The following is a 26,536-nucleotide window of genomic DNA, read 5'->3' on the forward strand; positions in this document are numbered from 1 at the left end:
TTCCTTCGATATACTATACTATGGCTTTTTTATCACTTTTTTCGACATACTATACTTTAGCTTTTTTATCACTTTTTTCAACATAATTTACTATGACTTCCTTCGACATACTATACTATGCTTTTTTGTCACTTTTTTCGACATACTATGCTATGGCTTTTTTATCACTTTTATCGACATACTATACTATGGCTTTTTTTGATTTTTTTTCGATGTACTATACTATGGCTTTTTTATTTCTTCTTTCGACATACTATACTTTAGTTTTTTTATCACTTTTTTCGACATACTATAGTATGGCTTTTTTATCACTTTTTCGACATGCTATACTATGGCTTTTTTTATCAATTTTATGGACATAATATACTATTACTTTTTCATGATTTTTTTTGATGTAAAATACTATGTCTTTTTTCATACATAATATACTATGGCTATTTTCGACATACTATACTGTGGCTTTTTTATCACTTTTTTCGACATACTATACTCTGGCTTTTTATCGCTTTTTTCGACATACTATACTATGGCTTTTTTATTTCTTCTTTCGACATACTATACTTTAGTTTTTTTATCACTTTTTTCGACATACTATAGTATGGCTTTTTTATCACTTTTTCGACATACTATACTATGGCTTTTTTTATCACCTTTTTCAACATACTATACTATGACTTCCTTCGACATACTATACTATGGCTTTTTTATCACTTTTTTCGACATACTATACTATTGCTTTTTTTATCACCTTTTTCAACATACTATTCTATGACTTCCTTCGACATACTATACTATGGCTTTTTTATAACTTTTTTCGACATACTATACTATACTATGGCTTTTTTATTACTTTTTTCGACATACTATACTATACTATGGCTTTTTTATCAACTTTTTCAACATACTATACTATGACTTCCTTCGATATACTATACTATGGCTTTTTTATCACTTTTTTCGACATACTATACTTTAGCTTTTTTATCACTTTTTTCAACATAATTTACTATGACTTCCTTCGACATACTATACTATGCTTTTTTTGTCACTTTTTTCGACATACTATACTATGGCTTTTTTATCACTTTTATCGACATACTATACTATGGCTTTTTTTGATTTTTTTTCGATGTACTATACTATGGCTTTTTTATTTCTTCTTTCGACATACTATACTTTAGTTTTTTTATCACTTTTTTCGACATACTATAGTATGGCTTTTTTATCACTTTTTCGACATGCTATACTATGGCTTTTTTTATCAATTTTATGGACATAATATACTATTACTTTTTCATGATTTTTTTTGATGTAAAATACTATGTCTTTTTTCATACATAATATACTATGGCTATTTTCGACATACTATACTGTGGCTTTTTTATCACTTTTTTCGACATACTATACTCTGGCTTTTTTATCGCTTTTTTCGACATACTATACTATGGCTTTTTTATTTCTTCTTTCGACATACTATACTTTAGTTTTTTTATCACTTTTTTCGACATACTATAGTATGGCTTTTTTATCACTTTTTCGACATACTATACTATGGCTTTTTTTATCACCTTTTTCAACATACTATACTATGACTTCCTTCGACATACTATACTATGGCTTTTTTATCACTTTTTTCGACATACTATACTATTGGTTTTTTTATCACCTTTTTCAACATACTATTCTATGACTTCCTTCGACATACTATACTATGGCTTTTTTATAACTTTTTTCGACATACTATACTATACTATGGCTTTTTTATCACTTTGTTCGACATACTATACTATACTATGGCTTTTTTATCAACCTTTTCAACATACTATACTATGACTTCCTTCAACATACTATACTATTGTTTTTTTGTCACTTTTTTGATATACTATTCTATGGCTTTTTTATCACTTTTTTCAACAAACTATACTATAGCTTTTTTATCACTTTTTTCAACATATTATACTATGACTTCCTTCGATATACTATACTATGGCTTTTTTATCACTTTTTTCGACATACTATACTTTAGCTTTTTTATCACTTTTTTCAACATAATTTACTATGACTTCCTTCGACATACTATACTATGCTTTTTTTGTCACTTTTTTCGACATACTATACTATGGCTTTTTTATCACTTTTATCGACATACTATACTATGGCTTTTTTATTTCTTCTTTCGACATACTATACTTTAGTTTTTTTATCACTTTTTTCGACATAGTACACTATGGCTTTTTTATCACTTTTTTCAACATAGTACACTATGGCTTTTTTATCACTTTTTTCAACATGCTATAATTTAGCTTTTTTCTCACTTTTTTTCGACATACTATTCTATGGCTTTTTTATCACTTTTTCACAACTATACTATAGCTTTTTTATCACTTTTTTCAACATATTATACTATGACTTCCTTCGATATACTATACTATGGCTTTTTTATCACTTTTTTCGACATACTATACTTTAGCTTTTTTATCACTTTTTTCTACATAATTTACTATGACTTCCTTCGACATACTATACTATGCTTTTTTGTCACTTTTTTCGACATACTATACTATGGCTTTTTTATCACTTTTATCGACATACTATACTATGGCTTTTTTTGATTTTTTTTCGATGTACTATACTATGGCTTTTTTTCAACATACTGTACTATAGCTTTTTTATCACTTTTTTTGACATACTATACTTTGACTTTTTTCGACATACTATACTATAGCTTTTTTATCACTTTTTTCGACATACTATACTTTAGTTTTTTTATCACCTTTTTCAACATACTATACTATGACTTCCTTCGACACACTATACTATGGATTTTTTTCAACATTCTATACTATGGCTATTTTCGACATACTATACTTTGGCTTTTTTATTAGTTTTTTGAAATACTATATTATGACTTATGTGGACATACTATACTATGGCTTTTTTATCAGTTTTTTCGACATACTATACTATGGCTTTTTTATCAGTTACTTCGACATACTATACTATGGCTTTTTTATCAAATTTTTCGACATGCTATACTTTAGCTTTTTTATCACTTTTATCGACATACTATACTATTACTTTTTCTTGATTTTCTTCGATGTCTTTTTTCATAAATACTATACTATGGCTATTTTCGAAATACTATACTGTGGCTTTTTTATCCCTTTTTTCGACATACTATACTCTGGTTTTTAATGATTTTTTTTCGATGTACTACACTATGGCTTTTTTTCAACATAGTATACTATGTCGTTTTTATCACTTTTTTGACATACTATTCTATGGCTTTTTTATCACTTTTTTCGACATACTATACTATGGCTTTTTGATCACTTTTTTCAACATATTATACTATAGCTTTTTATCACTTTTTTCGACATACTATACTATGGCATTTTTATCACTTTTTTCGACATACTATACTATGGCTTTTTTATCGCTTTTTTCGACATACTATACTATGGCTTTTTTATCTCTTCTTTCGACATACTATACTTTAGTTTTTTTATCACTTTTTTCGACATACTATAGTATGGCTTTTTTATCACTTTTTTCGACATACTATACTATGACTTCCTTTGATATACTATACTATGGCTTTTTTATCACTTTTTTAGACATACTATACTATACTATGGCCTTTTTTATCACCTTTTTCAACATACTATACTATGACTTCCTTCGACATACTATACTATGGCTTTTTTATCACTTTTTTCGACATACTATACTATGGCTTTTTTATCACTTTTGTAGACATACTATACTGTACTATGGCTTTTTTATAACTGTTTTTGACATACTATACTATGGCTTTTTTTAATCACCTTTTTCAACATACTATACTATGACTTCCTTCGACATACTATACTATGGCTTTTTTTATCACTTTTTCAGACATACTGTACTATACTATGGCTTTTTTATCACTTTTTTCGACACACTATACTATGGATATTTTATGGGTTTTTTTCAACATACTATACTATGGCTATTTTCGACATACTACACTTTGGCTTTTTTATCAGTTTTTTGAAATACTATATTGTGGCTTATGTCGACATACTATACTATGGTTTTTTTATCAAATTTTTCGACATGCTATACTATGGCTTTTTTATCAATTTTATGGACATACTATACTATTACTTTTTCATGATTTCTTTCGATGTAAAATACTATGTCTTTTTTCATACATAATATACTATGGCTATTTTCGACATACTATACTCTGGCTTTTTTTCGCTTTTTTCGACATACTATACTATGGCTTTTTTATTTCTTCTTTCGTCATACTATACTTTAGTTTTTTTATCACTTTTTTCGACATACTATAGTATGGCTTTTTTTATCACTTTTTCGACATACTATACTATGGCTTTTTTATGATTTTTTTCAACATACTATACTATGACTTCATTCGACATACTATACTATTGCTTTTTTATCACTTTTTTCGGCATACTATACTATACTATGGCTTTTTTTCAACAAACTATACTATGTCGTTTTTATCACTTTTTTCGACATACTATACTATGACTTCCTTCGACATACTATACTATGGCTTTTTTATAACTTTTTTCGACATACTATACTATACTATGGCTTTATTATCACTTTTTTCGACATACTATACTATACTATCTCGTTTTTATCACTATTTTCGACATACTATACTATGGCTTTTTTTATCACCTTTTTCAACATACTATACTATGACTTCCTTCGACATACTATACTATGGCTTTTTTATAACTTTTGTCGACATACTATACTATACTATGGCTTTTTTATAACTTTTTTCGACATACTATACTATACCATGGCTTTTTTATCACTTTTTTCGACATACTATACTATACTATGGCTTTTTTATCAACTTTTTCAACATACTATAATATGACTTCCTTTAACATACTATACTATTGTTTTTTTGTCACTTTTTCGACATACTATACTATTGTTTTTTTGTCACTTTTTTCGACATACTATACTATGGCTTTTTTATCACTTTTTTCGACATACTATACTATGGCTTTTTTATGATTTTTTTTCGATGTACTATACTATGGCTTTTTTTCAACAAACTATACTATTGCTTTTTTATCACTTTTTTTGACATACTATACTATGACTTTTTTCGACATATTATACTATGGCTTTTTTATCTCTTCTTTCGACATACTATACTTTAGTTTTTTTATCACTTTTTTCGACATACTATAGTATGGCTTTTTTATCACTTTTTTCGACATACTATACTATGGCTTTTTTTATCACCTTTTTCAACATACTATACTATGACTTCCTTCGACATACTATACTATGGCTTTTTTATCACTTTTTTAGACATACTATACTATACTATGGCTTTTTTATCACCTTTTTCAACATACTATACTATGACTTCCTTCGACATACTATACTATGGCTTTTTTATCACTTTTTTTGACATACTATACTATGGCTTTTTTTATCACTTTTTTCGACATACTATACTATGGCTTTTTTTATCACCTTTTTCAACATACTATACTATGACTTCCTTCGACATACTATACTATGGCTTTTTTATCACTTTTTTCGACATACTATACTATATGGCTTTTTTATCACTTTTTCGACATACTATACTATGGCTATTTTTTCGTTTTTTTCAAATACTATACTATGGCTATTTTCGACATACTATACTTGGCTTTTTTATCACTTTTTTCGACATACTATTCTATGGCTTTTTTATCACTTTTTTCGACATACTATACTGTGGCTTTTTTATCACTTTTTCGACATACTATACTATGACTTTTCATCTTCGACATACTATACTATGGCTTTTTTATCACTTTTTTCGACATACTATACTATGCTTTTTTATCACTTTTTTCGACATACTATACTATGGCTTCCTTCGACATACTATACTATGGCTTTTTTATCACTTTTTCGACATACTATACTATGGCTTTTTTATCACTTTTTCGACATACTATACTATGGCTTTTTATGCACTTTTTTCGACATACTATACTATGGCTTTTTATCACTTTTTCGACATACTATACTTTGCTTTTTTTATCACTTTTTTCGACATACTATACTATAGCTTTTTATCACTTTTTTCGACATACTATACTATGGCTTTTTTATCACCTTTTTCAACATACTATACTATGACTTCCTTCGACATACTATACTATGGCTTTTTTATCACTTTTTTCGACATACTATACTATACTTGGCTTTTTTATCACTTTTTTCAACATACTATACTATGACTTCCTTCGACATACTATACTATGGCTTTTTTATCACTTTTTCGACATACTATACTATGCTTTTTTATGATTTTTTTCGATGTACTATACTATGGCTTTTTTATCACTTTTTTCGACATACTATACTATGGCTTTTTTATCAAACTTTTTTCGACATGCTATACTATAGCTTTTTTATCACTTTTTCGACATACTATACTATACTTTTTCTTGATTTTTTTCGATCTTTTTCATAAATACTATACTATGCTATTTTCTACATACTATACAATGGCTTTTTTTAATCACTTTTTTCGACATACTATACTATGGCTTTTTTATCACTTTTTTCGACATACTATACTATGGTCTTTTTTTATAACTTCTTTCGACATATTATACTATGTCTTTTTCATCACTTTTTTCGACATACTATACTATGGCTTTTTTATCACTTTTTTCAACATATTATACTATAGCTTTTTATCACTTTTTTCGACATGCTATACCATGGCTTTTTTATCACTTTTTCGACATACTATACTATGGCTTTTTTATCACTTTTTTCGACATACTATACTATGGCTTTTTTTTTGACATATTATACTATGGCTTTTTATCACTTTTTTCGACATACTATACTATGGCTTTTTTATCTCTTCTTTCGACATACTATACTTTAGTTTTTTTATCACTTTTTTCGACATACTATACTATGGCTTTTTTATCACTTTTTTCGACATACTATACTATGGCTTTTTTTATCACTTTTTCGACATACTATACTATGGATTTTTATGATTTTTTTTCGATGTACTATACTATGGCTTTTTTTCAACTTTCTATACTATGGCTATTGTCAACATACTATACTTGGCTTTTTTATCAAATTTTTCGACATGCTATACTATAGCTTTTTTATCACTTTTATCGACATACTATACTATTACTTTTTCTTGATTTTTTTCGATGTCTTTTTTCATAAATACTATACTATGGCTATTTTCGAAATACTATACTGTGGCTTTTTTATCACTTTTTTGACATACTATTCTATGGCTTTTTTATCACTTTTTTGACATACTATACTGTGGTCTTTTTTAATAACTTCTTTCGACATATTATACTATGTCTTTTTCATCACTTTTTTCGACATACTTTACTATGGCTTTTTTATCACTTTTTTCAACATATTATACTATAGCTTTTTATCACTTTTTTCGACATACTATACTATGGCATTTTCATCACTTTTTTCGACATACTATACTATGGCTTTTTTATCGCTTTTTTCGACATACTATACTATGGCTTTTTTATCTCTTCTTTCGACATACTATACTTTAGTTTTTTTATCACTTTTTTCGACATACTATACTATGGCTTTTTGATCACTTTTTTCAACATATTATACTATAGCTTTTTATCACTTTTTTCGACATACTATACTATGGCATTTTTATCACTTTTTTCGACATACTATACTATGGCTTTTTTATCTCTTCTTTCGACATACTATACTTTAGTTTTTTTATCACTTTTTTCGACATACTATACTTTAGTTTTTTTATCACTTTTTTCGACATACTATAGTATGGCTTTTTTATCACTTTTTTCGACATACTATACTATGGCTTTTTTTATCACCTTTTTCAACATACTATACTATGACTTTTTCATGATTTTTTTCGATGTCTTTTTTCATAAATACTATACTATGGCTATTTTCGAAATACTATACTGTGGCTTTTTTATCAAATTTTTCGACATGCTATACTATAGCTTTTTTATCACTTTTATCGACATACTATACTATTACTTTTTCATGATTTTTTTCGATGTCTTTTTTCATAAATACTATACTATGGCTATTTTCGAAATACTATACTGTGGCTTTTTTATCCCTTTTTTCGACATACTATACTCTGGTTTTTAATGATTTTTTTTCGATGTACTACACTATGGCTTTTTTTCAACATAGTATACTATGTCGTTTTTATCACTTTTTTGACATACTATTCTATGGCTTTTTTATCACTTTTTTGACATACTATACTGTGGTCTTTTTTTATAACTTCTTTCGACATATTATACTATGTCTTTTTCATCACTTTTTTCGACATACTATACTATGGCTTTTTTATCACTTTTTTAAACATATTATACTATAGCTTTTTATCACTTTTTTCGACATACTATACTATGGCATTTTCATCACTTTTTTCGACATACTATACTATGGCTTTTTTATCGCTTTTTTCGACATACTATACTATGGCTTTTTTATCTCTTCTTTCGACATACTATACTTTAGTTTTTTTATCACTTTTTTCGACATACTATACTATGGCTTTTTGATCACTTTTTTCAACATATTATACTATAGATTTTTATCACTTTTTTCGACATACTATACTATGGCTTTTTTATCGCTTTTTTCGACATACTATACTATGGCTTTTTTATCTCTTCTTTCGACATACTATACTTTAGTTTTTTTATCACTTTTTTCGACATACTATAGTATGGCTTTTTTATCACTTTTTTCGACATACTATACTATGGCTTTTTTTATCACCTTTTTCAACATACTATACTATGACTTCCTTCGACATACTATACTATGGCTTTTTTATCACTTTTTTAGACATACTATACTATACTGTGGCTATTTTTTATCACCTTTTTCAACATAATATACTATGACTTCCTTCGACATACTATACTATAGCTTTTTTATCACTTTTTTCGACATACTATACTATGGATTTTTTATGATTTTTTTTCGATGTACTATACTATGGCTTTTTTTCAACATTCTATACTATGGCTATTGTCAACATACTATAATTTGGCTTTTTTATCAAATTTTTCGACATGCTATACTATAGCTTTTTTATCACTTTTATCGACATACTATACTATTACTTTTTCTTGATTTTTTTCGATGTCTTTTTTCATAAATACTATACTATGGCTATTTTCGAAATACTATACTGTGGCTTTTTTATCACTTTTTTGACATACTATTCTATGGCTTTTTTATCACTTTTTTGACATACTATACTGTGGTCTTTTTTTATAACTTCTTTCGACATATTATACTATGTCTTTTTCATCACTTTTTTCGACATAATATACTATGGCTTTTTTATCACTTCTTTCGACATACTATACTTTAGTTTTTTTATCACTTTTTTCGACATACTATAGTATGGCTTTTTTATCACTTTTGTCGACATACTATACTATGGCTTTTTGATCACTTTTTTCAACATATTATACTATAGCTTTTTATCACTTTTTTCGACATACTATACTATGGCATTTTTATCACTTTTTTCGACATACTATACTATGGCTTTTTTATCTCTTCTTTCGACATACTATACTTTAGTTTTTTTATCACTTTTTTCGACATACTATACTTTAGTTTTTTTATCACTTTTTTCGACATACTATACTATGGCTTTTTTTATCACCTTTTTCAACATACTATACTATGACTTCCTTCGACATACTATACTATGGCTTTTTAATAACTTTTTTCGACATACTATACTATACTATGGCTTTTTTATCACTTTTTTCGACATACTATACTATGGCTTTTTTATCTCTTCTTTCGACATACTATACTTTAGTTTTTTTATCACTTTTTTCGACATACTATACTTTAGTTTTTTTATCACTTTTTTCGACATACTATACTATGGCTTTTTTTATCACCTTTTTCAACATACTATACTATGACTTCCTTCGACATACTATACTATGGCTTTTTTATAACTTTTTTCGACATACTATACTATACTATGGCTTTTTTATCACTTTTTTCGACATACTATACTATACTATGTCGTTTTTATCACTTTTTTCGACATACTATACTATGGCTTTTTTTATCACCTTTTTCAACATACTATACTATGACTTCCTTCGACATACTATACTTTGGCTTTTTTATCAACTTTTTCAACATACTATACTATGACTTCCTTCGACATACTATACTATGGTGTTTTTATCACTTTTTTCGACATACTATACTATGGCTTTTTTTATCACCTTTTTCAACATACTATACTATGACTTCCTTCGACATAATATACTATGGCTTTTTTATAACTTTTTTCGACATACTATACTATACTATGGCTTTTTTATCACTTTTTTCGACATACTATACTATACTATGGTTTTTTTGTCACTTTTTCGACATACTATACTATGGCTTTTTTATCACTTTTTTCACCATAGTACACTATGGCTTTTTTATCACTTTTTTCAACATACTATAATTTAGCTTTTTTCTCACTTTTTTTCGACATACTATACTATGGCTTTTTTATCACTTTTTCAACAAACTATACTATAGCTTTTTTATCACTTTTTTCAACATATTATTCTATGACTTCCTTCGACATACTATACTATGGCTTTTTTATCACTTTTTTCGACATACTATACTTTAGCTTTTTTATCACTTTTTTCAACATAATTTACTATGACTTCCTTCGACATACTATACTATGCTTTTTTGTCACTTTTTTCGACATACTATACTATCGCTTTTTTATGATTTTTTTTCCATGTACTATACTAATGCTTTTTTATCACTTTTTTTGACATACTATACTATGACTTTTTTCGACATACTATACTATAGCTTTTTAATCACTTTTTTGACAGACTATATTATTACTTCTTTCGACATACTATAGTATTGCTTTTTTATCAGTTGTTTCAACATACTGTACTATGGCTTTTTTATCTTTTTTTGACATAATATACAATGTCTTTTTTATTACTTTTTTCGACATACTATACTATGACTTTTTTCTACATACTATACTATAGCTTTTTTATCACTTTTTTGACATACTATATAATGGCTATTTTATCACTTTTTTCGATACTCTATACTATGGCATTTTCATCACTTTTTTTGCTATAATATACTATGGCTTTTTTACAACTTTTTTGACATACAATACTATCACTTTTTTCAACATACTATACTATGGCTCTGTTATCACGTTTTTGACATACTATACTATGGCGTTTTTATCACTTTTTTCGACATACTTTACTATGGCTTTTTTATCACTTTTTTTCTACATACTATGCTATGGCTGTTTTATCATTTTTTTTGACATACTATACTATGACTTCTTTCGACATGCTATATTATTGCTTTTTTTCAGGTGTTAGTTTCAGACGTTATCAGGTAGATAATTGTAGGATTGTATGTAATGCAATGATGAAGCTTTGAGCCCAAAGAAGCCCATTTTTCAGATAGGTCTAAAATCAAATAAAAAAAATGTTCTCACAGGGATTACTTTTACATAATTTGTACTGCATTATTTGAAGATATGGCCGTGTTTTATATGAACATCCAACACTTTTATTTGACAGAAAATGAGCAAAATAGATTTCCTTAAAACCCAATTTTTATGAACTGAGCAGGATCTTTCAAATAATGTGAGACAAACATTGCCTATTCAAAAAACAAAGCAACGCATGTATTATAAAATGAATCCTTTCCAGTCTTTATTATACAGTACAGTACATGTGTCTTTCCAATACTTACAATATGCTACTAATATAAAATATCTTAGCACCAATTCATCAGGAAAAAAGGGGGGAAACAGATTTTAGTCAACGCGTTAAAACACACTTGTGTTGGTTCAACTCATGAATAATTTAGCAGTATAACTTAGAAAATCGATCAATTATCACAAACAGCTAATTTGAATAATGAAAGATGCTTTGCTTATATGCATTGAAAAAAATGTAAGCTGTGTGCAGCAACCTATTATCCCACCCTATAACACAAACATTTACAAAACCAAAAAGGGCAATACTGATATTGTTTGATTGTTCAATAATACACCACTGACAAAGAAGCAGCTAATATTAAATGGTATGCCATCATTGACAGAGCAGGTCTTTTATTCCAATCACACATTAGGACATATATTAGGACCACATTTGATTCTGAACCTATTGTAAATTGAACGTTGAAGAAAGGAGGCATAATGTACTGAATCTACAAACATTTGAATATTTTCAAAAATTACACCACCTAAGTGTAGTTTTAAGAAAGCCTGTGTGACATTGTTACTATATGGAACTTTTGACAAACAGAGGCCACACATGTTAAATTCAACCTTGTGCTAAAATTAGCTAATATTAGCCACCCTAAGCTAATGGTCTTAACAGACCAAGTAAGGCTGTAGCAACAAAACCCCTCAGTGTACTGAATTTAGCAAGGGTGCATTTTAGGGGCCTATGAATTCAACTTTTGATTTGTAAGACGAAAAATGTGTTATTTCTTCTTTCGTAAAATGACACAGCGTTGCTTTAACACGAGAAATGAAATGACTCGTGCCTGCAGAGCAGCTGAGAGTGGTCGGTCAAACTAAAAAAACTCTGCCTTACCAACATCTTCAAAACTAAGTTATGTCAGAGCCCCTTTACATTCTTCATGAATGGCCTTCTACTAGGTAAGCAGAGCAAGAGATGATAAGTATGACTGGCCCATATAGTGATCAACTTTGACCTGTAGCTCATACTCTATGTATTGGCAAGCTCTCATAAGATTTCTATATCCTGTGCTTGAAAATTGCCCCCCCCCCACTTCCCTTTTTGCTCTTGTTTGTATTGATGCGTTTCTTCGTGTTTTTGAAAGGAAGACAAATGTGATACCTTTAGGCTGTTAGAAAAGTTCTAGATGACCAGCTGGTCTGAGGTTGGGAAGAGGTGTAATTAGTCCATGAGGGACCTAAGGTGAAACATCTATCAAATGGTTAGCACAATGGTTTGGTCATCAGGATGCAGGGAAGCAACTCTCCAATTTTGAGGTTCCAGGGGACAAATAAGAAAAGCTGTGTGTTTTCAGAGCAGGGTTTGAGCTGCCCGGACCCTGCCACAGCGTAGGCACTTAATAAGCCTCAACCGAACAGAAAGGATGTGACACATTTAGAGAAAGCGCTGCGAAACAAGCAGCTTTTCAAGAAAGGTGAACAAAGGCTGCGATTATACCACCTCCTCAAAGCAGTTCACTGCTCAAGTCTATGCATACCCCAAAAAAAGCAGAGCAACTTCATTAAACATGAAAGCACAAACCTAACAGTGACATTTCTTCCTGTCTCGACTTCTGTCTTCTTAGACTCAGCTTTAATAGGCATCCTGTGTGCGAGCTTGGAACAAATCAATACACGGTATGTAGGAATTATACATACATGTCATGTACTATTTTGGACAGATTTTTTTAAGCAAATTCAAATGACTTTCATTTCAAAATTAGATATCCACCTTTAAATGATACAAATGTATACAAAATGATTAATAGCGTGTTTTCTGTGTTGCATTCTTTTTGACAAATAAACTGTTGTTTTGGCAAATAAACTGTTACAATGAAAGCCTTCCGGGTATTTTTTTTCTCCAAAAGGCTTCAAACACCGTTGCCAAGGAAAGGCTCTAATTTACGAGTTGTGACAGAAAGGTAATATCTGCTGCCTCCAGTTTATTCCCAGAATAAAATATTGTTTTGTTTCTGTCTAAATAAATCAGACATGTTTACAAAAGGGGGGGATTATTTTTCTAAAAGTAATTTTACCAGCGCGGAGGCAAGAAGTGCATACAAGCTGTCATTCGTTACTCTACACACTAACTCATTAACACTCCTCCTACACAACCCCCCCCCCCCATAAAACAGATAATTCCCCCTGACTGAGTAATTACCAATAGACTCTCAGCAAAAGATCAATTCAGTGAGCAGTAACTGACATCTTTTGCTTGACGTAGGATAGTGTGGGCTGTGAATGCTAATTGATGCAAAATGGTGGAGTGATAGGAGTTGCATCATCCCTCTTATCTCCCTATATATATTTTACAGGAAGCATGCGAGTGAGTAAAAAAACTGTTTAGCTGCCCTCATTACCCAATGTATGATCTGAAAAAAGATTCCCGTCGGTGCTTAATCCATCCCAAGCTTCTTACCAAAAAAAAAAAAAACCCACACAAAACAAAGAATCTGACCGGCAGCACATATTGCTTCAGCCCTCCATACTGAGGTTATCTTGACAATGTTAAAAAGTTCTTGATTCAGATCCAAGTTCATAAATACAGCTGGACTTCCAAGCTCTTTGTGTGTCGCTTTCGGATCTTAAGTCCCCTTGACATTTTTGGTGTGGGGTCTCTGTGCCAGGCTGGCGTAGTAGGCACACTGGGTGGGGTCACATTGGCCAGCAGGGCCTGGAGGTCCGGGCTGACCGTGGGGGCCGGGGTTTCCTGGCTCTCCCTGGGCTCCGGCTTGTCCCGGGCTTCCGTCTTTACCATAACCGGGCAGACCAGCAGGACCTATACGTAGGAAGAGGAACAATCAGGGGCTCCGGATTAGGTGAAACCGACTCAATAGGAATGGATGCAGTAAGTAAGAGAGTGGTTGTTACCTATTGGGCCAGAGGGTCCTTGCTCTCCTCTTTCGCCGATACCAGGTTCTCCCTTTTCTCCTCTTGTTCCTTTCTCACCTGGTGGGAACGGGGAAACAAAAGAGTCACTGTGATTCCTTAAAAGGTGCAGTAGGTAAGATTTATAAAACTAACTTTCTGTCATATTTGCTGAAACTGTGTTCCAGTAGAACTATATGAAGCAGGTAAATCCGGCTCCTCTGGCACCATCTACAGCCTGTAGTGTGATTTGCAAAAATCCACCACTCCCTGTTCAGATGCACCAATCAGGGCCAGGGGGGGTGTCTAACTGCATGTCAATCACTGCTCATGCACACGCATTCATTCTCCCTTGTGGGGGGAGGGGCTTAGGAGAACGTTTTGGGCTTTAGCAGAAAGGGGAGAGGGACTGAGAAGTTGTCGATGTTCAAAGTCCTGGATCTTCACAATCCTACCCACAGCACCTTTAAGCAGTTATATTTATTAATCAACACTAGGCCTGTCAATCGATTCAAATATTTCATTGTGATTAATCGCATGATTGTCCATAGTTAACACGTTTTTTTTTTTTTATCCATTCTAAATGTACATCAATCGACAGTACATGCAAATAATTTTATTCTTGTCGAGAGAACCATTTGGAAGGGCTTTGAAACCCAACTTGCCATTCAAAAGACCCTTTTCTTTACCCATTTCTGTTTTTTTTCAAGTTTGTTTTGGGTCTTGAGCTGCTTTTTCATGATCATTGCTTTAGTTCAAAATGTAAGTAATAAAGCCTGTAACTCAGAACGCCATGGCATGCCAGATGGTGGATGGCGGGGTTGGTGATACCCTGGATTTGCGGGTTTGTGCTAGCCGTCCACAACGTTACTGCGGCAACGCTTCCTGATTTCGCAAACTACGGCGCAACCGAGGCCCAAATCACAGAACGAGGGTGCGTTAATCGGCCGTTAGTCAATATCCTCGACGTTCCACTTCCGGGAACTTCCGGATGTCACTCTTTTCGGCCGGATGTCCGTTACCTTCCACTTTCTTTGTGTTGTTGTTAAACACCGGTGAATTTCTGAGGACTATGGTTAACTTCGCCTCAGATCTCTGCAGGGTAAATCCAGACAGCTAGCTAGACTATCTGTCCAATCTGAGTTTTCTGTTGCACAACTAAAACAACTTTTGAACGTACACGTTCCACCAAAACAAGTTCCTTCCCGAGGCTATTTTGCAGCGGCACCGTTGCTCCGTCCGGCGCTTTGCACCGCCTAGACGATTGTGATTGGTTTAAAGTAAATTCCAATAAACCAGAGGACGTTTTTCTCCCTGAATGCTGTGTGGACTAGCCAGAGCCTCCTCTGCTGCGAGACTAACTGTGTTGGCGTTAAAAGGAATTTGCGTTAACTTGTTATAATCACATTCATTTTGACAGCCCTAATCAACACATTTGAAAAACCATTTACTATAGGTTGAAATACATGACACATGGGTGGACTGTTTGGACTATCCGGCATGTCCCTTTGTGTGTTTAAGCTTTTATAGCAGTCTCTGCACAGCCTTTCTCCACTATCTCAGGATGAAAAAGTCTTAAAGTGATTAAAGGATTCCCTCATCCATTGATTTTATGTTGAAGCCCAAATCTACCAGTTAAGGACAGTGCTGAACTCCGATGTTTTATATCTTCTGTAGCTTTAGAGGAGTGTTGTCAAGTCTGTAAAAATAATTTGAACGGTGAATACCATTTATTTTTCATAGAATGGTGCGATGCATTACAAAGAGGGTTTGTTTGTTTAATCTGTACAAAAACCTCAGTGTAAAAACAACACATTGGGGTTTTACAGGGAGTTATGTCCCAGACCACTTCCTGGAGTCTCTGCTGGTTGCCTGGCAACCTCACAGTCACGACAGGATTTTAGGAAACAATAAAAAACATATAATGTGTTCATTAGTGAGCTTTAGCGGTGCTGGTAGTGGGATTTTGTTACATTAGAGTTAGGAGTCCAGTATACTCGCCGCTGCCGACCTGTCGCACGCCAGTGTGACGTCATGGAAGCGCCGTAACTGTTTATACTCGCGCGTGGTGGTCGCGACACTAGTTGCAGTCTGGCGCAACTGAGGAATGGCTACCGACTTTGCTATTTCTACAGACTAGAAGAAGAAGAAAAAGGTAAACAATGGCGAAGAGAAGAAGAGAAGCACTTTGAATACTTCAGAATGTCTGCACAACGATTCGATGACCTACTTCGTTGGATCAAGCCTTTCATTTCAATATAAAAGAACTCATCTTAACCCAGTAAGTTTACAAGAGAGACTTGCCGTCACTCTGAGAGTCCTGGCATCCGGTTGCCCTCGAACTCGTCCATGCTTCCTGTTTCCGCTTTGTCATGCGCCGCTGAAAAAAATAGAGTGGTGCACGACCTCTGGTCTCACTTAAAATCCTGACGCGGCAGCGAGATCTACGTATTTTGACGTCACATTGGCGCACGACAGGTCGGGAACAACGACTGTAAAGAGGCCTTTAGGCTAGCAGTCGTCTCCCCCCCCCACCTCACGTTTCCATCCTTCGTGCTAAACTAAGCTAACGGTCTCCTCACATGTATGTACAGACATAAGAATGGTATAAATTTCCTCATCCAGCTCTCCACACGAAAGCAAATAAAAGATTCCTATAAAACCCCGGACTGATGCAGTGTGCAGGTCTGTAATGTTCAGAGCCATCACAATGTGGAATAGCTTACCAACTATCACAGTGGAGGCACACAAGTAAGGCCAGCTTTATAAGGCCTAACCATAATCCCAGAGCGGGAACCCCAGACTCCCCAGCAGAAGAAAAACACCTCTGCTGGGTCAGTCAATGAAGATCCCGTTCAGGAGATAATTGCGCATAGAACCTTTATGTTTTAGAAAACACAAACAATAACTAAACATTATTGAATCTAACTATGATGGACTATAAATGTGATGTTATTCTATTTGACAATAATTTACGAAACATGTACACAAAGTGATATTCTTTTACTTGCACTATATGGCTTCTTTAAAATGTATGTACAATTGTATGTTTGGAATTTGTATGTACATATTGGGATTGTTTTATGTGTAGTCCAGGAAGAGTAGCTGCTACATTGTTAGCAGCTAATGGGGATCCCAATAAAGGAAAATTCAACTATTCCTTTAAAACGTCCCCCAGATGTCTTTTTAAAAATTCAAGAGATTACTTTCCAATTTATAATTACAATTTGGGCACAAATGTTCTTTCTCTTCTCTACTAGCTGATGTACGTCGTTTCAGGTCAGCCTGTAATGCAGTGAATTATATTTCACAAAATGATCTTGAAAACATCATGAATCATAAAACTAAGCAGTGCAGAAATAGTGAAGGAACAAACTCTTTAAAAAGAACACATAGACAGACACGCACACGCGCACACCCACCCATACACACACACACACACACACACACACACACACACACACACACACAGCTATGAGTCTATGTCTTACCTTTAGGGCCCATGGGTCCCCTGGGTCCTTCTCCCCCATTCTGTCCAGGCATACCGGGCTCTCCAGGGGGGCCAGGTCGTCCGGAATTGCCGTCCTTACCTGGAGGGCCTGGAGGTCCTGGACGTCCCGCTGTACTCTTCACATGGGCTGGCTGGATCTGAGCCATGAGGTAAGCCATTTTGGCTGGACACAAAAGATAAAGTGAATTCAATCTCATGTAACGCTGTTAAAGTTATCTCAGTGAGGCTGACAGGAAAGACCATAAAAACTAAGAGAAATGGCCTCCTCACCGTCTAATTGCTTTGCCAGCTCCTCCTGGATGAGCCGTCTCATCTGCTCCAGTGATACTGACTCTCCCTGAGAAAACAGAGATGTTCCCCATTCACTCAGTTATTAATGCCTGAATTTAAATCATCTGTGTATATATTTTACTCTGGCATCAACATTAAAGCTTTCAGTTAGAGCTGGGCGATATGGAGAAAATCAAATATCACAACACTTTTGACCAAATACATCAATGTCGATATTGCGGCAATATGGGTTGACTATTGGTGCTTTCACAAAATAATTACACAATGAGATTGTTAATAGATAGTCATCAGTACCATGAATATAATAACTAAGTGGGTAAAGGCAAATCTGGAAATCTCGAACATCTAGAGCAGTCTGGTGAGTTCAGAAAATGACATCACTTTACTGTAATGCAGCCTTCAAAACCAGGAAAAGACTTGACACTTGTGTCAAATCACAATATTACGATATCCTAAAGACGATATCTAGCCTCATATATCGATATAATAATCGACATATTGCCCAGCCCTACTTACAGGACTATGACTCACCCTTTGGCCTGGGAGACCGGGGTTTCCTGAGACTCCTTGTGCCCCGGGAGGTCCCATTTCCCCTGGTGGTCCTGACATGCCCATCATCCCTGTGTGGCCCTTTCTGCCGGGGGGTCCAGGGTTTCCAGGCATACCTGGATCTCCTGAAATTCCTTTATCTCCCTTCACACCTGAGTCTCCCTGGATTAGATGACAATTGCACATTCAGACTTGAAGCACCTTCAAATTAACAATAATAAGGTTTTTTTCTCTGCAAAGTGTTATTAGTCGACTAGATTGCTTCATTTTTTGCATTAAATTGCTTTCTACTGCCAATAATACTCCAAATTCATATTTGTGTACATTTAGCTGCCAACACAATATACAAAATAATAATATTTTAATGATGATTTAACCATATACCTAAATACCAACTGCAATGGGTTAGAGGACCACAACGGAAATAAGCCTTTGTATTTTTTTTTGGGGGGGGGCATTTCCGCCTTTAATGGAAAGGACAGCTAGGTGAGAAAGGGGGGAGAGAGAGGGGGAAGACATGCAGGAAATCGTCACAGGTCGGACTCGAATCCTGGACCTCTGCGTCGAGGCATATACCTCCAACTGAGCCAACCAAGCAAAAAATAAAAGAAAATAACTGTAGCTTGGTTGAACCCCACCATCAAAAACAAAAGAAAGTCAGTCCAAAGTAATGGCCGAATTAAACACATTGCTTGATTTTCTGGACCTCCGTCCAGACCAGATGAATGTAAAGTCGCTCTGAGGTGTCTGTGTAATAATTGAGAAAGCTATTGACAAACATCTGAAAAGCTCTTTATGCCATTTTGCATTCATTTTTGAGACGGTCCCTAACTTCAGGTCATTTTACCGCTGACTGTGAAGTCGGCGAGGTACCAGGCTTCAATATCTGATCCAGAAGTAAAAATAACATATCGGTCAAGCTTCATGCTAGCCTGGATGCCAGCCGAAATTAGCCCCGTCCACAACATTTGAGGTCAGGAAGTTCGTTCTGGACTTGATCCGTTGTGGAGCAACTATGCTCGAACCAGAGCTGTTCGGACCAATCAAATTGTCAAGGCGGGCTTTATACGATGATGGACAGATGATCAACAGTAACGTAATCAACCACGTCACCAAAGAGCGCTTGGGTTGAATTTGTTTACAACAAAGATGGCTGCCATCGCGTCTGTTATAGAAGATATCGACAGTGCATTAATTTTAAAAGAGGAACCGAGAACCGCATTCACGTATGTATACACATTGCCACACCCGTCCGCACGACACGGAAACGTCCGCCTCTGCCTTTGCTCTGTCGAAGCCTGCCTTTGACTTGCAGCTTCTGTGACATCTGTCTCCGTTGCTCTGATTGGTTGTAGGTCTATCCAATTGAGTGCAGAGGCATTTTCTTTCCTGGTTCAGTTGAAACACGCCCCATAATCACAGCCCAATGGAGCAGTATCAGACTCATATTCTGACTAGAATCTGAGTATGATGACACCAGGCTAGCTTCATGCTGCACTGCCTGTAAAAATCTGGTGAAAAAATTTAGGAAAAGTTGTTGATGAAAATACTGAACAATCTACACCCCTGTGTTTTAAGTCTATGGCATATTTGATTACATTTTGGCAAAACTGATAAGTCCTGCAGCTTTGGCTACTACTCTAGCAGGTCCTGGGTGCACTGTATTACTCCTATACTTAAGAAAAAGTCAGCGTTTTATTGCAACCTTCGTGGCTTAGGTGTAAAGCCATGACCATGAACCGCAATGGTTGGAATTCGGCCCAGGGAACATCTGTCATCTCTCCATTATCACTATCTAATAAAAGAATTACTGGCCCTTTTTGTATTTGGTTGTATTTTCTCACTTGCATATTTGTTTTCGGAATGATGTGTGGTCAGGTTGGTGAAGATGTTTTCTTCATTTATTTGTGTTTTGTCAAATTGCACACATTAACTTGAGTTGAGCTCTCAGGGCCACCGTAAGAAAATGCCACTCAAATATTTTCTAAAGTCTAAATCTGAGAATTATGAGCCAAGATAGAAAATTATAAAAGAAACTTTTTTTTAATATGTTTTATAAAAGTCCGTCAAGGACATTTATCCTTGATGGACATCAGAGATCTGACTTCTGAATGTAGCAGTGTGTGTATGATATCTGTGTTTTTCCATTTTAAGTTATGACTCATTAGCATCTCTCAGAGGTGTCAATCAGGTAACAGCTCTGTTATGAGCACATTATCTGTTCATATCTGAATAATGTAGTTGTATTTGCATCCAGTGGTTAAAAGTGATCTGAGTATTGTGGATGATGATGAGGAGTGGGACAGAATCTGTAAGAATATTAAAACTATGTCACGCGATGTCAGGGTGTGCCTCATTCAGTTCAAGAGCATGCATCGCTTCTATTGGACTCCGTCCAGATTGTTTGGAATTGGTCTGAAAGACACACCAAATTGTTGGAAATGTAAGACAGATTACTTAATGTCCTATGGTCCTGTGAGAAGGTCCAGCAATTTTGGACCGGGATACATGATAACCTACGTCTGATTACAGGGATCCAGGTTTCATTCAGCCCAAGATTATTTGTTGTGGGAGATGGGTCAATCCTAAGCGGGATGGATAAGCACATAAGAAGCTGGGTCCAGACTAGCTGAATGACAGCCAGACAGAGTCTTTTAAGGGGATGGAAGAATGAAGGGGTGCCGTCAATCCAGGAGTGGGCTTGTGAGATGGCTAGGGTGGCGGCATTTGAAAAAAATGTCTACGTTATACGTGTTTACCAGATTGTCTACACTAGAAATGAATCTAATTGGCAGTGTGGCAGTAACATGCTGCAGATCCGGTGTTTTGAGCTGAGCTAGACAGAGAATATTCGGTTAAAACAGATCGGTGATGCTGTTTTGCCCTCATTGTTCTCCGTGAAGTTAACTGGAAGTGAATGTAGTCCTCGGGCCCTATTTTAACAATCTAAGCGCACGATATGAAGCTCATGGCGAAGGTGCGTTTAGGGCGTGTCCAAATCAACTTTTGCTAGTTTGATGGTGGAAAAAAGGATCCGTGCGCCAGGCGCATGGTTCAAAAGGGTTAGTATCTTCATTAATTCATAGGTGTGTTTTGGGCGTAAAATGCAATAAACCAATCAGTGTCATCTCCCATTCCCTTTAAAAGACAGGCACGTTTGTATCTTGGCACATTGCTATTATGATGGTGGATTTGCACCAGAATATTTTTATTTGTAATCTTTTGCATGTTTGTGTGCTGCTGCGCTTCCCTGTGTGTGTGTAATAAGCATAGTGTGCGTGCGATGTGCACGAGCCTAGGCGCATTTTACTAATTTGCTGTTTAAATAACAATGAAATGCTGCGTTATTGACCAGGTTTTTGTTGGTCAATGGCACGATCACTTCCCGCTGCCTCAAGATAGCAATATGGCAAGAATTCACCTGAACACACCTCCCTGTAAGACCAGCACGCTCATGGGCACAAAGATGGGCGAAGGTGCATTTGCTATTTAAACGACGTGGGCGCTGGACGGGAAATTGACAACTGCGTCGGTCTTAAACTAGCAAAGACACTTGCGTCTGGCTTTGCGCTGCGCTGTGCTGCGCCAGGTGCAAGATAGGGCCCCTCATGTGTTATATGTGGACTGGCTGCGTCGGACTCTGAAATTATAAATGCTTGTTAGCAAGCGGCCGTACGTAACTTAAGGAGGCAATTTGGCCTTGTGTGTTCTGATTAATTTGGCATGCAGTTACCACACCAGTCATAATCATAATTTTGTTTTAATGAAAACTCAGGGAGTAGCAGGCGAGTGTTCTTTAAGTGCTGTGTAGTGGATCAAATGAATGCCGATGTGGTTCATGTGGATTCCCAAAAGTAACTGCTAAATATTGAAAGAAACTTTAAAGTGGTGGTAGAATGAGTGTTTAACCACCTGCCAGATCCCACTTTAAGCACCATTTGCATCTCTACTACACACCTTATCTCCTTTGAGGCCACGATCACCAACTCTGCCTGGCATCCCCTACAAAAACACCACAAATCAGTGGATGTGAGCAAGTAATCAGAATCAGAATTGTTTTTATTGTCATGGTAAGTACATACAATGAACTTAAAATTGCTACTCTGTGGTGCAAACTTAAACACACACACACACACACACACACACACATTAAACTAAGAACATGGATAGAGAATGTGAAGATGGTAAAAAGATTAAAACTAGAGTCAATAGTAAAATAGTGAAATAATTTAGTAAAATAATTTACTCGCATTGCACATTATCATGTAAAGTGCAGGTGCGTAGCATAAGTGGATAAAAACTGCTTTTTGTTTTTTTCTTATTGAATGTGCAAATTGCTTGGCAGACCTACAGTATAACCCATAACCTACACATATGTATGCATAAAATAACATTTGTCATCAATGGTCTTATAAAGTGCCTATACCTGCTTTCCTTCTGGGCCAATTGGACCGGGTGGACCCTGGAAACCAAGATAAAAGTAAATATTACCCAACAGCTGGACATATGAGCTGCAATTAATCTTTGGATCAAAAATAAGTCAAATGTACCACTCACCGCGGGGCCTTTAGGCCCACTAAAGCCTGGTAATCCTGGGTTGCCGGCCTCTCCCTTGTCTCCTCTAAGACCCTGTATGACAACAGAGACATCCCATCACATGGTACTGTACTTGTATTCTAAAAAAAAAAAAAACTCGCTCATTACTGAGGATTCAGCGAGATTAACATTTAGCTGCGCTTCTTATCAACATGCAGCAGTGCCCTGGGGGATGCAAGCTTGAAGAGATTAAAATTCATATTGACAGGGGGGCATGTGGGCCTGACGACTAGTTATGGCTATGGGCAACCACAGAGTGAAGGAATTCATTAATGCTTGCAGAATTGAGAGAATATTTTCACTTCCACTTTTGGATATTGTAATAATGGTAAATGTTGTCTTTTTCCTGGTTTTAAAGGCTGCATTATTTGCCTTTAACCCACGTAGTCACTATATCCACATGACTGATGATTATTGATCTAAAATTTCATTGTGAAAATATTTTGTGAGAGCACAAATTGTCATCCCTACAATATCGCAGCAGCATCGACCCTGAGGTATATGGTCAAGAATATCGTGATATTCTGATTTTCTCCATATTTACCAGCCCTACTTTATATTCTTGAATAGATACACTCTCTCTTCTGCTTCTTTCCCCTCAGTGCGCCGTGCTCTCTCTCTCTCTCAGTGTGGCAAATGTGGTCGTCTGATAACATTTTGCTTCATTTTCTGCATTCAATTGCTTTCTACTGCCATTCATGATGCTAATGTGGATTTGTGTATGTCTAGCTGCCAACAAAATATACAAAATAACATATTTTTTTTAACCATGACCATGATAATATGAATATTTGAACCATGTAACTTGATACCAATTGCAATGGGCTAGAAGAGCACAATGGAAATAAGTCTTTGGACTTTTGTTTTTATCCTCGGCAATTTTTATTTATTTATGTCAGTCTATGTAACAACTGCTGTGCAGTGTTATATGTGGTTCTTTGTGAAATTATTAAATAAATAAAAAAGATTTTTTAACCCCATCATCAAGAACAAAAAGAAAATCATTCATATTCTTGAATAGATACACTATCTCTTCTGCCTCTTTCCCCTCAGTGCACCCTTCTCTCTCTCTCTCTCTCTCTCTCTCTCTCTCTCTCTCTCTCTCTCTCTCTCTCTCTCTCTCTCTCTCTGTCTGTGTGTGGCAAATTTGGCCGTCTGATAGAATTTATGGAAACAATCTGATCCTGTCTCTAAATACTTTCTCCCTGCACTGATATCCCTCTCCATCTCCTCCCCCCGACCTCTGTGCATCTGGCTCCTGCTCGAATCCCTCCTCCAGGCTATATTCCTGACAATCTGCTGCCTCTGCTGACTGATACCATCCACTCCTCTCTGAAAGCGGGCTGCGTTATCGTCTGCCCTCCACTAAGCAACAGTTAGTGCTCCCACCAAGAAAACCAGCCCACGGGCCGGTGTGCCGCTTCATTCCATTTCACACGTTTTGTGTGCGAATGATAGGAAGATGTCAGATTAGAAATTCTCCTCACCCGCAGGTCTCACTATCTCTCAGTGGTGGAAGAAGTACTCAGATCCTTTACTGAAGTAAAAGTACTAATGCCACACTGTAAAACAAATGCTCTGTTGGAAGTAAACGTCCTGCATTGAAAATGTTACTTAAGTAAAAATATGTTAGTATCATCAGGAAAATTTACTTAAAGTATTAAAAGTAAAAGTACTCAATGCAGAAAAACCCTCACGTTTTTGAAACTGGAAACGATCCAAACAGTTGTGTGTTTAATGGTCTAATCATTTCAGCTGGACTTGTGTTGGGTACCGAATTTATAATAAAACATCGCACAGGTGTTTAGTGTACAAACATCTTAATTTGTAAAAAGTACAATATTTCTCTCTGAAATGTAGTGGAGTAGAAGTAGAAAGTGGCATGAAAAGAAAAGAATCGAGTAAAGTACAAGTACCTCAACATTTGTACTTAAGTACAGGACTGTACATGTACTTAGTTACATTCCACCACTGCCATCTCTGTCTACTACATTTTATTTTCCTGACATATATCTGTGATGAAGACCCCTGCTTCCTCTTCATCTCCAGGCCCAGTACCAGTGTCGCCCTGTAAACTCTGTAATCACTGAACCCTCGCTGGCTTTAATTAACCTCATCTGTGTGCTCAGCACACTGAGAGTACATTGTGTACAAGGGCTCCAAAAGCTTTAGGAGGACTGGGAGGGCTCTTTGATAACCATAGTCCTCAAAAATCCACCTATGTTTAGAATGCCAACACAAAGAAAGCGGAAGGTGACAGACAGCCGGACATGCCATCATATAGAGTGCCATCCGGCTGAATTTTTCGGCAGCAACGGACCAATCACGGAAGTGGAATGTTGTGGATATAGACTAAGAGGGAAGTGATGTTCCCACCCGGCTAACAAAGACAACAGTTTCATAATCTGACAGCTTATCTCTTCAAGAAATACTTCACAGCCTCCTCTCGCTTCACTTACATCCCACGCACAGTCCCTGCTTGCTCTATTAGCCCTGAAAGTGCTACTTTTTCCTAATTTGCCTTATTTATTCTTTTAGCACTTCTCTATTAAACGTGTTCACTCTGGGAAACAATGAATTATGTTTGTATGGAGGTATAGCAGTGAATTGTTTCTGAGTTTCTATCATTTGTGAGTCATCCAAGAGCCTGTTGTGTTGTAAGATTATTTTGTGGAATGAAAATGTACAGTTAATGGATTCCTCGGTGTCATTTTCTATGTATAGAAATGTCTAAACTATGTGATTTTGGAGAGAAAAAAAAAATAACTCTTAGAAAACTGTTTTTACTGTAAACATGGCAATTATTTCTGTTTCTCTACATTTCTTTTTATTACATTTTTATGATTTTTTTGGCACATTAACACTTAAAATGC

The 26,536-nt window shown here is 35.0% G+C and overlaps 1 protein-coding gene across 3 annotated transcripts in view; it reads right to left on the reverse strand.

Annotated features, from left to right (window-relative positions):
* Nucleotides 1-11,786: 11,786 nt before the first annotated feature.
* The window catches only part of col22a1 (collagen, type XXII, alpha 1), an 89,428-nt gene continuing 74,678 nt past the window's right edge, over nucleotides 11,787-26,536 (reverse strand). For all 3 annotated transcript variants that reach the window (XM_035993219.1, XM_035993218.1, XM_035993220.1), the window contains 8 exons: nucleotides 23,625-23,696; nucleotides 23,494-23,529; nucleotides 23,025-23,069; nucleotides 19,050-19,229; nucleotides 18,498-18,564; nucleotides 18,208-18,390; nucleotides 14,720-14,797; nucleotides 11,787-14,627 (listed from right to left, as the gene is read on the reverse strand). In XM_035993219.1, the coding sequence (XP_035849112.1) occupies nucleotides 14,434-14,627; nucleotides 14,720-14,797; nucleotides 18,208-18,390; nucleotides 18,498-18,564; nucleotides 19,050-19,229; nucleotides 23,025-23,069; nucleotides 23,494-23,529; nucleotides 23,625-23,696 (855 nt within the window). In that variant the 3' untranslated portion in view covers nucleotides 11,787-14,433. The remainder of the gene's footprint in view (nucleotides 14,628-14,719; nucleotides 14,798-18,207; nucleotides 18,391-18,497; nucleotides 18,565-19,049; nucleotides 19,230-23,024; nucleotides 23,070-23,493; nucleotides 23,530-23,624; nucleotides 23,697-26,536) is intronic.

This window comes from Sander lucioperca, chromosome 16, assembly GCF_008315115.2.
Source record: "Sander lucioperca isolate FBNREF2018 chromosome 16, SLUC_FBN_1.2, whole genome shotgun sequence".
In the NCBI taxonomy this organism is placed as follows: Eukaryota; Metazoa; Chordata; class Actinopteri; order Perciformes; family Percidae; genus Sander; species Sander lucioperca.